The following is an 18,594-nucleotide window of genomic DNA, read 5'->3' as shown; positions in this document are numbered from 1 at the left end:
TTAGTTTCAACGAAATGGACTCCACTAAAGCATAATAGTCACAATATACGTTGAGTTTCAGTTCAACTATCTGTCAATGCTCCATATTCTAGAGGGAAATGACTACAAGGGAAGAAAAGAAAGAAGCAGATTTACATCTACAAGTCTAATTGCATTACTGCTTATACAGTACAATGTAGACAGATCAAAAGTCAAATTTCAACATACGATATGCAGTCTATTTGTGATGCCAGCCACGAACATGTTCTTACCTTTGCTGATACCTAATTATGGAGTAGTTCAGCAAAGCTACTTAATAATTCCAGCGACTTAATGGAGAGATCTGAAACCTAGTGTTTTTGTTGTAATGATGAACCCAAACTTCACTCATTCAATGGACTTCGAATGGAATAACTAACCGCCATATCGGTATTTTAACAACTCTGGAGGCTCCTCTTCCATGATTCCAGAACCAGTAGTTGCCAAGTACTCACGTATTGTTGTTCTACGATCACCAAGGAAGGTATGATCAAGAAAATTGTTGTAAGCTATATCACCAAGATTTTGAGCTGCCAGAACACTGCAAAATGGGAATCTTAAATCATTTATTAAACTAGGATGGTCATTTTACTTCTTGTGTTAGGTTTGAAATAAATCTTGACAAACAATCAGTTAAAGGTTTACAAGTATAAGGTATAAGTTTCAATCTAAGCAAAAAGCAAAGTTAATGTTAGGTAGTGCCATCAAGAAAAAAGAACAATTCTGTCCAATCATGGAATGAAATCCAAATAATCTCAGAGTTAAAGTTTTAAGGAAGCAAGTTTCGAATAAGAACGTGGTTTGCACTAACAAGAACTGGATAGAACTAACCAATGGCGGAGATAGACACGGCAAGGTAATATATCGTCCCTCCAAATCTTGTCAATATTATACCGTCCATACTGCTGGAAGAAGATTCCTTTATCACCTAATGATAAAATAAGAGATAACACATCAAACTGCAACATCTAAAAAGAAGCCTTAGATAGGACACTAGCAACTTAGGAGAGAGAAACAAAATTGCCCTACAAAGATAAACATAAGATTGAATCATCAATTCCAGAACTGGCAGCTAATTCTCCAATCTGGAGGAAGCATTTCCCATTTTCTTATCATTAGTGTCAGCAAGATAGCTCTTTGGTACACACTCTACCATATGACAAAGTTGGCTTTTCCTTTAGTTTCACAACCTTAGTTCCAAACAAGTTAGGGTCAGCTTATCCTTTTGTTTCAGAACAAAATAAATATATTTTAATAAGAAAATAAAATACAGATAAATTCTCAAACTAACAAGCATTACAATAAGATGCATCTACCTATCTAACCACAAAATTTTAAGTGACTACACTCTTATCTCATCATGTCATACTTATGACATGTTATATTGTAAAAATTCACCCATGAGGTTGTAACCTAGATAAGGAGGTATGCAAAATTACAGCAGTTAAGACTCGCAAACAGTGTGCAAATATCCCATGTTGCGCATACTCATGTTGAAGAATCAAAAAATTTCATCCTTCTCAATTCTGGACATCTTTGTATCAGTGACTCACTACCATTCCTAATGATAGGAAAACTACCTTTGCATCTAGTTTTCAGATACTCCTCATCACTATAACGGGCACAAATTATCTGCATTAAGAGATAATACAAAGAATTGGATCAGGAATACAAATTATTGGTCCAATAGAGGTAGAAAAGGATAAGCAGTCTCAGGGTGCTTAGTACTTACTGATGGGTTGATGTAAAACAATCCATTTAATGTTTCTGGGATAACCTAAACAAAAAGGGATACTGATATTAATTACTTGAATTGAAGTTACACTTCGATTTATATAGTTAGAGAAAGGAAAGAGAAGGAAGGATTATCGAAGGTCTCACAGCTAAAAACCGGAATTCGTGCTCCCTTTCAATAAATGCTGGAATCTGGCCTTTACAGAGAAGAAGTTAGAGATCAGAAGTAATCATGTCAAATTAAGATGGATTATTACTAAGACATTACCTCGGATCTCTGAATTTCAAAGATAGTAACCATAAGAGTTTCCCCTTCACAGGGCTCCACACTCAAGCTTGATATTTCCTGGAAATATAGAAACATTCCACACAATAGAAGTCAGTCCTAAACAAATTTCTTCAGTCTGTGAGAGTAATTAGAGAAGTAGCAATAGCTTATACACAATGATGGTTTTCCTGATACCACAAATGTACAAAATCGAAGATGAAGCTAATCTAACTCATTCATGCAGATAAAATTTGCTAAGATTTTCGACAAAAAGACAACCAGGGACTGATACTTTCTCAATTTAAACAGAGAATTAGGCTGGGATTTCTTTCATTGTCATTTGATAAGCTTGGAGTCCCAACCAACTTACTCGCACCTCGACTAATCCACTATTCCACTTCGTCTGCTAGGCTTATATCATTCTTTCATTTCCAGTTTTCTCTCCTTCCAAATTTCCAGAAGCATTGTCCTCCTTCCCAATTCCAGAAAAAACGACTTAAAAGCCATTTTCTGATTTCCAATTCGTTTCACCCTTTCAAAGCCGGAAAAGTTCTACTGATAAATATTTATGAAGAACCAAGCAAAAAATGTAACTTTTACACAAAATTGTTGTGGAGCAATTCTGTTTTAATTTTAATTTTCTTTCTCCTTTCTAATATCCAATTGATATATCAAGAGATAACTATAGAATAGCCATCTTTTTGCTTTGTTCTTTTATTCTTTGCACTTTCTGAGCAAAACCAAACATTATAAAAGATATATTCTTAGTGAATGTATGGCACCTTGGTATTAGGATTAGCAATGCCACGCTCGAAGAAAATAGGCGCCACATGAGCAAATACCCTCCGAAATCCACTCAATTTCGCCACTCTGAAATTGATCAGATCTGGAAATGTACTCCGAGCACTCCTCTCTGTCCTACCAACAACACAACAAGGTCAAAATGCCATAGAGACACTATACACCACTATGTGGAGATAAATCACTTCTTTTTTTCTCTCGCTTTGGGTTAGCTGATTAAAAGTAGCTGACAAACATTAAATGCTGAAGACATTTATAAATAAGCAAAGTACATGTTTAAATTTAGCCATTCAAGAAGTACACAAAAAAGTATGTTAAAATATTGATCAATATAGCAAGTCTGTTATGTGAAAGTGTTGAAAAAAATACATGTTAAAATATTGATCAAAGTTCCGTTAGTTTAAATATCGCCATAATCACAAGTACTAAAATATTCTCCAAAATCAAAGTTAAATCTATGATTACCCTGAAGGAGAGAACCAAAGCCACATTCGGAGAAAATTAATAATATACAGGAAGTACATAAAAAGTATCGAAAATCATAAAATTATAACTTTCTATAAATATTAGTCAAAGATCACATGTTTAATTTCTAAATCAAAATTGCCAAAAATTTTACTGTTTAGGATTAGAGGAAATATGAATATATCAACCTGAGAGGAGAGAACCGAAGCCGCAAATGGAGATAAGTCCATCGGAGGAGACGATTCGATCAAAATCGAACTCATCAATTAGTTCGATAGGAAACTTCATTTCATCATCGGCGGCAGCAGCAGCGGCGGCAGGCATGGTAGATTTTGGCGGGAAAAAATATCTCCGGCGAAGAAAAGAGAAATTGAGTGAATGAGGAGAAGAAGCAGCGGCGGAGGTAGCGAAGGCATAATAAGTAGGTCGTAAGCGCGTGGGAACACGAACAAGTGGCAGAAATGGAGGTCCTACGCCTACTACAGGAGGAGTGTAGGTGTAAATGGTCATGTGTAACACGTGAAGGGTGTGAGAAAGATGACTCTCTGTTTGTTTGGGTGGAGGAATTTGATTCTGTTGATTGGGAAAGAGACGCACACCTACACCACCAACTAGGGCGGTGCATAATTTGGTTAATCCTCAATTACTATATCAAAATCGAAAATTTTGGTATTTAGTATTCGGTACATATTTAGTTATATTAGGTATGGTATTTAATATTTTAAAATAAAATATCGAAATCTTAATATTGTACCAAAATATATATTATATTACATAATACACATATTATTAATTATAACATAAATATAAGAAATTTAAAATTTTACTTTCCTTTATTCTCTAAGTTTATCAATTAACTCTAAGCAAGTAACAAGATATTTCTAATGATCAAATTTATTCCTTTATGTACCGTTTTCTCTCTCTGAGTTGATATTTGATGGTTTTTGACAAAACTTTTGTCAACAAAGGTTTTTAGTTTTGTATTTTTGAGTACTTTAATTAAAAATATTACAGTCTATGACTTTATGCACTAGTTAATATTCAAACTGAATAAAGCAAAGTTACCGAACCAAATAAACCGAAATTGCAAGGAGAAAAACCGATCCATACCGAATTTAATTAGGTACGGTATTGGTATAACATTTTAAGAAACTGAATACCGAAAATATCAAACCGAAATATCTAAATACTGTATCGTACTGTGCCGACCGACAAACACCCCTACCAACAATAAGTCATTTTGGTCGATTTAACGGCTCGCTTGGTACGATGATGAGAGATAATTAATTTTAGGATTAAATTTGAGATGAATTTATATCATGTTTGGTTAAGATAAAATTGTGGTATAACTAATTCCGAAATTAATTATTTCGGGATTGTAGTATTTTTTTTTTATCCCTATGCGAGGGTGGAATAACTAATCCCGAAATAATTAATCATGGAATAATTTATTTCCCAACCAAACGACCCAACGACCCCTAAGAGGACAGGCTGACGCAAACATTCGTAATCACGCACAATCCATGTAAGGGTCGCACCACAAAGAATGTGATGTAGGTAATATACTGATTTTACGGCTCGAAACTATATTTATTTTGGTCAATATAAAAAATATTTTTGTTGAAAAATAATTTTCCAACGAAAAGGGGGGGAAATTTATATTTTAGCTTTATGTTTTCCTCGAATAATTCATTCGAAATGGCTTCAAAATTTATTAGTTGTTGGATTCCTTTTTCATAAGTAATTTAATCTGAATATTATTCTTTTCCGTGTTTCTACTACTTCCAACCAAACGTTACCTTAGGGGTCATTTAGTTACGGGGATAAGAATATTGATTATGGATAAAATTTTGAATTATACTTATTTCTTATTTGGTTATGGGTTTTAACCAATAATGGTATAAATTTTATATTAACATGGTGGTATTAGCTATCACACGTGAGATAAATAATTTCATAAGATATCCAGAATTATAATTTCATGGAATATTCCAGAGGTGAACCAAACAATTAAAGAATTAAAAAACTTATCTATTATTTATCTAGACTACACTATGAAATAAACATACAAATACTAACAACACATGAATTAAGATAATTATAATGAGAAAAAATCTCACATAGTAAATAATTGTTTATCTTGTTTAGCAAGTATATAGCTCATAAAATAGTATAATAGGTTTGTGTTTCGCTTTTAAAGTTAGTCGGTTTTGATCAAGTATTATAGACGATTCTTTAATGGTTTCACCCAATCCGAACAAAAAGTAGAAGATCAGTTAAACTGCAGTTCACTTTGTAAATTTGTTAAGCAATCACTCAAGCATTTTAGAAAGGGGACGGGAACTTCACACCCCAAAAGAGGCGCGAAGTCAGTAGCGAAGCCAGGATATTAATTCTCTAAGGGTTTTCAAACTTGAAAGAAGTAAATAAAATTTCCGATAAAGGGTGTTCAATTATATGTTATATACCTTTAAAACCTAATATTTTACTTATATACGCAATGTAATTTTCTGACAAACGATAGTCAATTGACCATCCTTGCGAGAGTATAGCTTTGCCCCTACTAGAAGCTATCACTCCTAGGATGGAAGCTTCTCATTCACTAATTTAGAGCGTATCACTATTTTTTATCATTAAACAAATTTTATTTACTACTTAATTTTATTTACATAAGCAAACTTTTAACTATTAATTAAATAGATCATCTATAAACGTGGAAAGAAAGCCACAACTTGAAACAAAAACAAAGATGAGAAAGGTACAATCATCATACATAAACGTGAAAATTGAGAGAAGACTTATTAGACTAGTTGGGTAGAGGCAGGTAGGCAAGGACTAGGAAAATAGAGAAACAAATAGTTTTCACCTTGTGTTTGGTATTCGTAATGTCACGACTAATTCCAATTCACACCACGAATGCCTATTAAACGTGGAAGCGCGCTCCCTATCAAGATTTTTTTTAATACTCGGGACCTAAATTTAGAAATATCCAATTAAGAGTGGAGAAATCTTATCTGTTTCATCACAATCCGAGGTGATTTAAGAAAAAATGTTCTGACATTCTGAAACTTAATTACTACTCCATTCGTTCACTTTTAGTTGTTCATTTTGGACTCTACATGCCCCTTAAAAAATAAAAAATAAAGTGCATAATTTACCATGGATTTGAAAAATGATTTGGAATGAATAATTAGTGTTAAGGGCAAAACATAAAAAATAAATTATTTTTCTTTTGATATACAAATAAAAATAAAATTTTATTTTTAGAATACTTGTCAACTAAAAGTGAACGGAGGGAGTATTATACCACATATTTTTCACGTTTGCTAAATTTTATGCACAAATACAATTTTATAACATCTAAGTTATTTGAATAAACTAATGTATCGGTTACATGAAAAGTAGTGTAATTAACGGACAGCAATCGATATATATATATAAATAAATTTTTACATATAGTAGCACGTTTTTAATTTTCAGAAAATATTCAACAAAATCTTTTTTTAAAATTTCTGCAAACATCTTTAATAGACTGTTAAGACAATACTGTCCACAAGTTTGCTGGATGTACTCTATAATCCCAGTTCTTGGCCCTTCTTTATTACAGCAACCTCGGGGCGGAGCTAGAAGCTAGAGTACAGTTTGATTGAACTCAGTATCTATTGAGTTCTTTTTTAAAGAATGTGAATGGGAAATGGAAGATGCACATTTTGGATTGTACCTCTTACTCTCACCCTTTTATTGTTTATAAATTTAGAGACTTGGCCTCATTTTTTATATATGGAAAATCTAAAAATTTGTCCCCTCTTTTCTACATTATTACATAATTTTTTCAAAAATAATGTGTAAAGTGTAATTTGCTCCGCTTGTTGTGTTCGCTAAAGTTCTATAAATTGAAATGCAGCTTACAGAATAGTTTTTCCGTTCTATCCTGGAAGGAAGTAATCCATAACTTTGGGTAACAGTGAGGGGATTAAATTCGTTAAGAACACACAAACAACTTGAGTGTAAGGCACTAAAAGCGGTGTCACAATCTGGATTTGGCACTAAAGATATAGCCAATGTTCAAATGCGAGAAATTTATTTTCTCCGAATTTGACAATACGGTGCGCCTGATCATCAAGGTTTATTTTGATGGATCATTAGATTCTATATAAATTTAGCAGCCCTTATGTCAATGCAGTGACGATTGCAGCCCGCAACGTATACATATAAGTTGGCACAAAATCGGGTTTTGTTTTCTTGCTCTGCTTATTTTTAATTTCCTACCCTATGTGTTTTACACATAGTAGGGTAAGATGCTTATTATGTGACGATCTCAAAAATTAATATTTTATTAATTGGTACATTATTTGGTAGTATGCGTGAAAATATATGAAAAATTATTTTCAGGATTGTAAGACATAATTAGGCTTACACTAATACTTGAATGTATTTTTAAGATCATGAATATAATATATATATAAGATATTATATATGTTTGTTTGATAAGAAATTATATCAAATGTTGAAATGCTTACGGGTTATAATGGTTTAGTTGTGAAGCCATTTGAAAGAAAAATCAAAATACTTGTGATTTTCTACCCCTGTTTTGGAGAAAATTAAAATCCTCGTGATTTTCTACTCCCGTTTTGGAGACTAAAATCTTCGTGATTTTCTACTCCGGCTTCGAGATTAAATTTTCATGATTTTTCACTCAATCTTTGAGATTAAAATCGTCGTGACGTTCTGTTTATTTTCGGAGATTAAAGTTAGAGTAACTTTTTACTCCCTTCAGATATTAAAATCTAAGTGATTTCCTACTCCGACTTTTTACTCGGTTTGAAGAGTTAAAACTTCGTCGTTTTATTAATTTTGGTTGCGTCAAATATTACTCGATTGAAAGATTAAAAACTTCACCGTTTATTAGATCTGATTGTGTCAAATAATACTCGGTTTGACGATTAAAAACTTCACCGTTTATTAATTCTGGCTTTGTCATGACACAAACAACAATTCATGTGGTTGGCTCTATAAAGTAATATGGGCGGTGAATGTGAATCTCCTTTTGAAGAAATATGTCTAGAATATGGTATTATTCATCAAACGACAGCCCCTTAGTCACCACAATCTAATAGAATTGCAGAAACAAAGAATAGAACGTTAAAAGAGATGATGAATGCCTTTTTGATAAGTTCTAATCCAGAACTTGTTGGGGGAAAGCTATTCTTACAGATAACCGAATACTTTGTCGAGTTCCCCATAGCAAGACGCAATCTATTTCATATGAAAAATGAAATTTAAGGAAACCCAACTTAAATATTTTAAAGTATGGGGTGCTTAGCTAAAGTGCAAGTCTTAAACCTAAAAGGATAAAGATCGGACCAGAAACTATTTGTTGTGTTTTCATATGATATGCAATACATAGTAAGGCATATCATTTTCTGGTTCATAAATCAGAAACTCTCGGCAATCATATTAATACGGTAATCAAATCAGATAATGCTGAATTTTTTGAGAATATTTATCCGTATAAAAAAGAATATGAGTCGTCTAGTAAAAAATTTAAGCGACTTCGGAAATAAACAAAGGAAAGTACCTTTAATGAGGAAAATCCAATATATAGTAAACGTCAAAAGACAACTACTTCCTTTGGATCAGATTTTTTGACATCCTTGTTGGAAAATGAACTTCAAACTTTAAAAGAAGTTATGTATTCCTCGGAAAGAAGCATTCAATAGTGAGATAAAATTCATATTAAATAACCATACTTGGGAGTTAGTTGATCTTACTCTAGGAACAAACCATTGGTGTAACGACCCAACCAGTCATTTGGAGCATTTGCACTTCGCTCGGTTGTTAGATGGCATGAGTAGCTCCGTATGATGTATTATGACTTATGTGAATTGTCGGTTTCGGTTTTCAGGCTATTCGGAATTAATTTGGAAGAATGATTCTCAGCTTGAAGCTTTAAATTTGAAAAGTTTGACTGAGGGTGGACTTTTTGATATCGGGGTCGGATTCCGATTCTGAAAGTTGGATTCGTAATGTCAGATGTGACTTGTGTGCAAAATTTGAGGTCAATCGGACGTGATTTGATTGGTTTCGGCATCGGTTGTGAAAGTTGAAGTTGCAAAGTTCAATGAATTCGAATTAAGGTGTGATTCGTCATTTCGATGTTGTTATGCGTGATTGAAGGCCTCGAGTAGGTTTGTGTTATGTTATTGGACTTGTTGGTATGTTTGGACGTGGTCCCGAGGGACTCAGACGTGTTTCGGATTGATTTCGGAGTATTTTGGAAATTTTGGATAAGGTTTATTACTGATGGTTCTGGTGTGACCGCACCTGTGGCTGGTTTGTATAGATGTGATGGTCGCAGAAGCGAGAAGAGGCTGGGTGAGAAAGATCGTAGAAGTGGATTTTGTAGTGCACTTGCGCCTGCACAAAACCGAGGGATGTCCGCATATGCAGAAGGGCCAATCTCCATGGGTTTCGCAGATGCAGGGCATGATCCACAGAAGCGGAGGTCACATATGCGACATTTTGACCACAAATGCGGAATAACTGGGCAGTGTTGTAAAAATCGAGGGTTTTGTTCTTTCTTCATATTTTGAGATGTGGGACTCGGATTGAGGCAATTTTTGGAGCAAATTTCATTGTAAGGATTGCGGTAAGCGTTCTCTACTCAGTTTTGATTATATCTCATGAATCCATCTTCATTTTTAGTAATTGGTTGGTAAATTTAAAAAGAAAATTGAGGGTTTTGGCCTAAGTTTTATAATAGGAATTTTTGAGTTTTAAATACCGATTCGGAGTCGGATGCGACGACCCAACCAGTCGTCTCATGAGTTACCACTCTGTTTCTCCCATTTCTACTTCTTTATACTTCGTTATCCGTGTTGTATGGTATCGGGTTGGTCGGATCGAATCCGGAATGATTTTGGTAAGGTTTGAGACACTTAGTCTCTTTTAAGGGAGTTTGAGTTGGAAAAGTTAACCGGATATTGACTTATGTGTTAGAGGGCTCGGATGCGAGTTTCGATGGTTTGGTTTGCTTCGGGAGTTGATTTATGGCTTAGGAGTGTGATCGGAATGAGTTTTGGAGGTTCGGAGTAGAATTAGGCTTGAATTGGAGGAGTTGATATTTTGGCGATTTTCAGTCGATAGGCGAGATTTTGATATAGGGGTCGGAATGGAATTCCGAGAGTTGCAGTAGTTCTGTTAAGCTTGCAAAATTTCAGGTCATTCGGGCATGGTTTGGTTTGGTTTTTGATCGAAAGCGTAATTTGGATGATTTTAGAAAGTTTGGCTTGAATCTGATGTGTTTTGGGCGATTTAATGTTGTTTGAGGTGTTTTGATTATTGGAACAAGTTTGAATAAGGTATTGGGATATGTTTGTGATGTTGGTTGAGGTCCCGGGGGCCTCGGGGTGATTTTGGATGATTGACGGAGAGGTTGGAATTTTGTTGCAGCAGTTGATATTGCTGCTTCTGGTATTTTCACACCTGCGGATTGGGGAGCGCAGGTGCGGCGCCACATATGCGATGAGGGAGGTCGCAAATGCGGAAAGACTGAGGGAGTCAGGGACCGCAGAAGCGGCGAGTTGGACCGCATCTACGATGTCGCAGATGCGGAAGGATGATTGCAGAAGCGGGTTTGGCTGGTTAAGTGATTTCCACAGAAGCGGAGGTATGACCGCAGATGCGGTACCGCATAAGCGGTTGGAGAGTCGCAGATGCGAAAATGTCTGGCAGAACATATAAGTTATTCCATTTTGCGAAATTGAGTTATTTCACCATTTTTGACTTTGGCTTGAGAGTTTTGTTGATTGTTTTCGCTTGGGCTTTGTTCCCTTAGCATATGTTGACGTACTCGTTCTAATTTTGGATAGATTCAACGCGCGTGGAGGCCGATTCGAAAGGCAAAGGTTCGCGAGCTAGAGATTTAGCCGGTTCAAGGTGAGTAATGGTTGTAAATGATGTTCTGAGTGTTTGAAATCCTGAATTTGCACATCGTAGTGCTATATTGAGGTGAGGCACACGCTTGATGACAAGCGTGAGGTCGTGCACTATTGGGAATTGTGACTTGGTCCGTCCCGATTGATGATTTTTCCGCATATTTGATTGAAAACTATTTGCTATCATCATTACTTGGGCTGCATGCCATATTTGGGCCTAGTGCCAACTATTTGAACCCTTCGGGAATTTTTATTGATATTTCCTCACTGTTTTGACTTTATACTTGAACTCAGTCATGTTATTTTCCAATGTTTTACTACTCAGCCATGTTTACTCATTTCTAATACTTAAATGATATTTTAAATGATGTTTGGGCTAAAAAACACTGTTTTACTATTGCCCGGGAGGCTTGTGATGATTTTTGACTGAGTAAGGTCGAGGACCTACGTTGTGAGGAAACATTGATACTGATATGAGGCCGAGGGCCTGAGATATGTACGCCACGAGGTGGCTTGATTGATATGAGGCCGAGGGCCTAGTTTGATGCCACGAGATGGCTTGTTATTGCGCTTGGGCCGTAAGGGGCCCCTCCCGGAGTCTGCACGCCCCCAGTGAGCGTGGGTACCCATTGTGATGTGAGATTGAGCCCGAGGGGCTGTTGTTGTTATGAGATATTGCCCGAGGAGCGGATGTGGTGATACTGTGCCCGGGGGGCAAACTTCTATTTGTTACTTTACCTTAATTACCTGTCGATTACTTGTTTATTTGTTGAAAGAGGATTTTACTTGACTTTCCACTATTGTACTACTTCATTATAGAATGTCTTGTGCCTTACGTGTTTTCTTACTTTTTAGTCATTATTTACATTTGTTACTCATAGTTGGAGTACTCACTTTACTCCTTACACCCCTGTGTGCAAATTCAGGCATTTCTGATCCTGCCAGTGCGAGTTGAGAGCTCCCGGTGGACATTCAGAGTTCACGAGGTAGCTGCTTGACATCCGCAGACCCATGTTTCTCCCTCTTTATCATTTCTATCTCATATCAGACTTTTGTACTAGTTGTAGACCTTTCAGACTTGTATTAGGTTTTATAGACGCTCATGACTAGTGACACCCGGTGAAGGCTGTGTTGGGTTGTACTTCTGCACTTTATTGACATTATCCGCTACTTAGTATTGCTATATCATGTTTTAGATTGCTTTTATGTTATTTAACTGTTTAAAAAGTGAATTGGGTTTACTTGGTTGGCCTTGTCTTCACGAGAGGCGCCATCACGAGTGGGTTCGGGTTTAGGGTCGTGACATCGGATTTGAGTGAAACTAGTATGGTTGGACTCGTAATTGAATGGGTTACCGATTTTTTTGAGTTTTGCCGAGTTTCGGGACATGGGCCCGGGTGTGATTTTTTTGGCCAGATTTGGGATTTGACTTAGGATTTGATCTTTATCATTTGTAATTGCTTCCTTGGGCATTATCTGATGTATTTGAGTTGCTTTTTGCTAGTTTTGAGCCGTTCGGAGGTCGAAACGCGGGTGATTGCATTCTTGGAGCATCAATTGGCTGATCAGTGTTAGAATTGGCTTATTTAATATACGTAACTCTTCTAAACATAGTGCTGAAGGTATAAAACCCCAAATTACGTGCTATATGATTGATGTTGAGGTAACGCACATGCTAGGTGACAAGCGCATGGACGTGCACCATGTGAATTGTGACTTCGTTGTCTTTAGGGCACTATATAGTGGCCCTACTTTGTTGATATATGTGTTTTCATCATGTGATAAAGTAATTGAGCTGTACATCATGCTAGATATCCTGTTTAGGTTTTATGTTGATATTGTTGGGGCCCATAGTGGTCGTTTCTTGCTGTCATCTCATTGATTTCATTGATATTTCATACTCAATCATATTCATACATTCATATTATATCTCAGTCTCAGTTTTTATTTATTGATACATCATATTATTATTGTCGGGCCAGTTTCATTACATTGAGAGCCCGAGAGACTGGAGAGATTGATGACTGAGTGATGCCGAGGGTCTGAGTGTGAGGATATTTATGGGACTGGGCTGCACGCCGCATCATATTTTATTGATTTATGACTGAATGAGGCTGAGAGCCTGATTATGAGGGTATTTATGGGATCGGGCTGCAAGTTGCAGCATGTTTTATTGATTTATGAATGAGTGAGGCCGAGTGACTGATTGATTTATGCCATGATTGACTTGTTATAGCGCTTGGGCTGAAGGAGCCCCTCTAGAGTTTGCACACCCCCAGTGAGTGCAGGTACCTACTGAGTGCGAGTGCCGAGTGATTGTGAGGACTGAGTGACTGTGAGGACTAAGTGACTGAGAGGATTGAGTGAATTGATACTCTGAGAGTATGCATATGGTTTTATTAATGAGTTGCATCATATTTGACATGCACATGACATATAGGCATAAAGATGCATTTTTTCTCATGTCGTACGGTATTACGTCATTCATGACTTATCACACACATTGATATGTGGTTATGGAGAGGTATTTCACACATGCTATCTGGAAGGAAAAATGAAACATCATATTATTGTTGAAAGGATTTTTGGGAAAAAGTTACAATTTTCAAATTTACTCATATTATTGATGATTTCGGTAAAGGATTTAGGCTTTCATTGGTATACTTGAAAAGTGGAACTGTTTTCGGAAAACTATGAAAAGGTTGAGCGCTTTATCTCTGAGCTATTTCTTTATTTATTTACTTTACATTGGTATGAACTGCTATTGGTTATTGGTGTTGGATCCGACCTATGTTTCAACTCGTCACTACTTTCAACCTAAATTTAGGTTTGTTACTTATTGAGTACATGTGGTCGGTTGTACTTATACTGCACTTCCTGCACATTGCGTGCAGATCCCGGATGTTGATGTTGCTGCGTTCGATGGTTGCCGGATTTGAAGGCGTACCTGCGTCCCTATGGTAGTTGTCTCTTGTTCATGGTAGCTTTAGAATTATAAAACTCTGTTCATGTATTTTTCAAACAGATGATGTATTTACTTTATAGGTGTTTAACGGGCGGGTTGGGATGGGCTGAACAAAAAAAAACTAGCCCGTCCGTTAACGGTCCGGGTTAGTTAGCGGGCTGGGATAATGGGCTGGTAGCGGGTTGGTTATTTTTGGATTTTTTTGGGCCCGTCCGGGTTCGGGCTTAACGGGCTAATACTTTTTTTAAAAATTAAATTTTATTTTTCTTATTCAATGTTATTGATACTTAAGCTTTTGCAAACTTTTAAGGCTAGAATTAAGGCTTAAAATTAAACTTTGAAGTTTAAACTTTAAAGTTTTTAATTTGAAATTTGAATTTTAAAATTGAAATTTGAAAGTAAGTGGCTACAAAAAATTATTTAATAAGACCAATAGGCAATATGTAAGAATCAAACTCCGAAGGCTTTCATTTAATATTTTTATTGAATAATATATAATACTTCAAATTAATTTGCAAGTTCTTTTTTATTTTTTTATTTTTGAACTTGCAAATTAAAAGTTTATAACAATTATAAAAAATAAGAAATAGTACATCACATGCTTTGCATCATTTTTGTAAGTTCTTCCATGTCAACACGAGGTTCTTGGTTTCTGACATTGGTTGAATTGGAACCACAAACCATTATATCTCCAATTTCTTGGTCCTCCCCTTCGTCTACCTCGGCACGCCCTTGATTTTGCCGTTCTGATCTTATCTAATCTCTGAAACATACTAGAATTTCCAAAGTGTTGCTGCCCAATGAATGACAAGTATCTTCTAGCTGTTGCCTTGCTTGGCTAAATGCGCTCTCTGATGCGACTGTTGAATTCGGTACATTTAGCACGTCTCGAGCCATGGCTGAAAGAACATGAAATTGATTTGAGTTGCTCTTCTACCAACCCAGCGGTAGAAAATCCTTAGTGAGGGGCTTTGGTGACTTTTGCAAGTAGAATTGGAGTTCATCAATATTCCTGCTACTGGTTTGTTGATGCTATCCTAGTGTAGAAAATCAAATAATCTTGAATACCATCATCATCATTCAAAGTTGTTCCAGATGTTGAAGTATTACTTGAAGGATTATTTGCATCTACAACCGAAGAAGCATCAATAATGTTAGCATAATAATTATATAAAGTTTGTAAATGTTTGTGTCCGATAGCCGGCTTTTCCCTATTCTTTTTTTATTCCATTTTTTAGATGGTTGAAAATGTTCCTTTGAAATCAAAGAATATTGAAATAGCGCCTTCTTCCTTTTCCAAAAGTTATCAATTTATTATAGGAACTTCCAATTAGAGTCAATATCAGGAGTTTCAATTGGTCCAATATCCATATAAGTACATAAAGCATTGATTAATTGGCGACACTTTATTATTTTGATAGTAGGGTTTAAAATAGCACCAATTAGGTAGATATAGAGAATTGGGTAGAAATATTTTTTAAACTTATCTAGTATAGATTCAACAACAGAAGTATATCCTTCTTTCTTCTTCAAATTATGTAGTAAAAGAGAAATTTCAGCAATATGAACTAAACCATTTACAATAGTAGGATAATAAGCTCCAGAAAACTCAAGTGCAACCACATAAATTTTTTGTAAAAATTGTACAACATCTTCAATGGCATCCCAAGTTCTAGATGTTAACAAACGGCTAGGATCGGTACAATGAGAATTAGCAACTTCAGTTATAGGCATTCAATATTTATAACAACATCTTAAGAATAAATAAGTATAATTCCACCTAGTAACTAATTTCTTGAGTCTTGGTTTTAGTCTATAGTGCACACATTTTTCCTTAAATGCATTTAATCTAGCAATTCTATTATTTCCTTGAATTACACCAACAACTCTTCTAACTAAAGTGATTTCATCTCTAAATAATTCAAGGTCACTCATCACAATCAAGTTATAAATATGGCATGCACATCTAACATGAAATATTTCAGAAAGTGGTGGGTGTAGATGAAATTTTAATATTGTAATAGCAGCATTATTGTTAGAAGCATTATCAAATGGCATACACAAAAAATTTCTGCAAGATTATAAAATATAGCAACTTCATGGATAGTATTACTTATAAATGCACCAGTATGACTTTGATCTTCATCATATTTAAAAGCAATAATACGTTTTTTGTATACAAAAATTATCATCTATCCAATGGCATGTAACAGCCAAATAATCATTTCCATTTACAACACGACCAATATCAGAAGTAAGAGAAACTCTACAAGAAATATTGGCGAACAAATAACGTATATATGTCTGATATTGTCCAAAAAGCCTAAAGATATCAGCTTTACAAGTACTTCTAGGAATACCTTTAAACAAAGAGTTATAAATTCTTTGAATATAAGTAACAAGATATAGTGAAGAAGTAAAACTAAAAGGTAAACAACCTAAAACAATCATTTTAGCTAATTCTTCCCGATCTTTCTTAATATCGTATTTGCCCATTAACCCCCCCAGTACCTGGGTTAAGTTTTTGTTGCCCATCTTCCTCATCTATTTCCCAATCAAGAGGGTGGAGCTCTACCATATGCCTACGAAGTTGACCCGTTCCTCCTTCCTTACCGAGCTCATGTTTATATACTTCATTACAAATTCTACATTTTATAATTTTTTTGTTCTTCTATTCTCTCAAAAAAATTCCAACACTTACTTCTTAATCTTCGATTCTTCTTAATAGGGAGGGAAGGCTTACTTGTTCCACCCCTAATATTTTGAGTTTGATTAGTTTTACCAGGTGTAGCTGGTGGTATTTCAAGATTATCGGGTGATTAATATCATCTAAAATATATCTAAATCATCATCTATACCATAATTTTCTTAAATTCGCTCATAATCTACATTTAAATTTTCAGATAAACTTTCAGAAATATGTGTAAAGCTACTAGAAGAACCAACACCACATCTTGATCTTTTGGAAGTTTTCTTACTATCACCTCTACTAGTGCACGCTTTTTTGGCTGCTCTAAGTAAATCCATTATGTAAATTGAATTAATAATATGACGTTACTTTGGATATTACTAAATTTTATTTACATAAGCATTTTTTTAGCTAATAATTGAAAAGATCATCTATAAACGTGGAACGCGAGCCACAACTTGAAAGAAAAGAAAGACGAGAAAGGTACAATCACACAAAAAAAACGTGAAGATTTGAGAGAAGACTTGACTGGTTGGGTGGAGGCAGGTAGGCAAGGATTCGGAAAATAAAGAAACAAATAATTTTCATGTCATGAAATGCCTATTAAATGAGGAATCGCTCTCTATTAAGATTTTTAAAAAATTCTCAGGACTCGAATTCAGAGATATTATATTAAGAATGAAGAAACCTTATCTGTTTCATTACGATCCGTGGTGATTTAAAAAAAATGATCTGACTCACTGAAACTTAATTACTACTACACTACATCTTTTTCACGTTTGCTAAATTTTATGCACAAATACAATTTTATAATATCAAGTTATTTGAATGAACCAACAATAAGTAACTTCAACATGTGTTGGTTACCTGAAAATTAATATAGTTAACTGACTGCAATCGATATATATATATATAACATTGAAATTCTAGCTTCGTCTCTACCTGTATAAGAATATATGGTCAACGAAAAGTGGTAAAGTCTTTAGCTTGAATGAATGATCTCCAATGATATTCATCACTAAAAGTACACTAGGATTTGATCGACATGTTTTTCCTAGAAAATATTTTTCAGAAAAATAAGTTATTTTCTTACTTATTTTCAGTGTTATTAAATTATAAGTATATATATAGACATTACTTTTTCCAGCAGTAATTTTCCATATAAGAAGATATGCTCTTTGATGTATTATGTGATTTTCACTAGATATAGTTTGTTCTTAAAACTATGTTTATTTGGTTGATATATTCTTTAATCCAAAATATGATTAAGAAATGTCTTTTTATAATAAGATTGAAATGAGAAAAAGGAAAAAAATTATAATTGAAGGATTGTGTATAGGTGTTCGTAACACGCAGCGGAAGACAATAACAATCCTAGATAAATCTTTTCGTGTTTAAACTTTATTTACATGTCAAAGATCTGATCTAAGACGTACCTGGTGAAGAGAGTCTCGTTTCAAAATTTCTTCGATAGTGCGAAGGCTCTATGCGTATCCACACCAAGACCGATCTTTGCTATTAACTCTTTGATTAATGAAACCTGCAAACAAATTGAACGAAAAATATTGGGTTGAAATTTTTCTCAAAAATCTCAACTCAATGTTAGAAGAACAAGAAACGCTTTTCTTGTAATTGTATTTTCTCTCTTGACTTGTGTTGTTCTCTCACTTTCACAAAGTGTTTTCTTCAAAAAAAAAAAATAGCAAATTTTCTTCCA

The 18,594-nt window shown here is 34.9% G+C and overlaps 1 protein-coding gene across 1 annotated transcript; it reads right to left on the bottom strand.

Annotated features, from left to right (window-relative positions):
- Positions 1-3,893, bottom strand: LOC104224538 (uncharacterized). The gene is made up of 8 exons (XM_009776222.2): positions 3,475-3,893; positions 2,803-2,933; positions 2,021-2,098; positions 1,900-1,944; positions 1,751-1,795; positions 1,599-1,650; positions 850-946; positions 1-559 (listed from the first exon to the last, which is right to left on the bottom strand). The coding sequence occupies exons 1-8, from the start codon at positions 3,794-3,796 to the stop codon at positions 394-396; spliced, it is 936 nt and encodes a 311-aa protein (XP_009774524.1). The 5' UTR covers positions 3,797-3,893; the 3' UTR covers positions 1-393.
- Positions 3,894-18,594: the final 14,701 nt, after the last annotated feature.

Source organism: Nicotiana sylvestris, chromosome 10 (genome assembly GCF_000393655.2).
Source record: "Nicotiana sylvestris chromosome 10, ASM39365v2, whole genome shotgun sequence".
Classification (NCBI taxonomy): Eukaryota; Viridiplantae; Streptophyta; class Magnoliopsida; order Solanales; family Solanaceae; genus Nicotiana; species Nicotiana sylvestris.
Note: the sequence above shows the minus strand (reverse complement) of the source record. Positions and strands in the feature narration are given on the sequence as shown.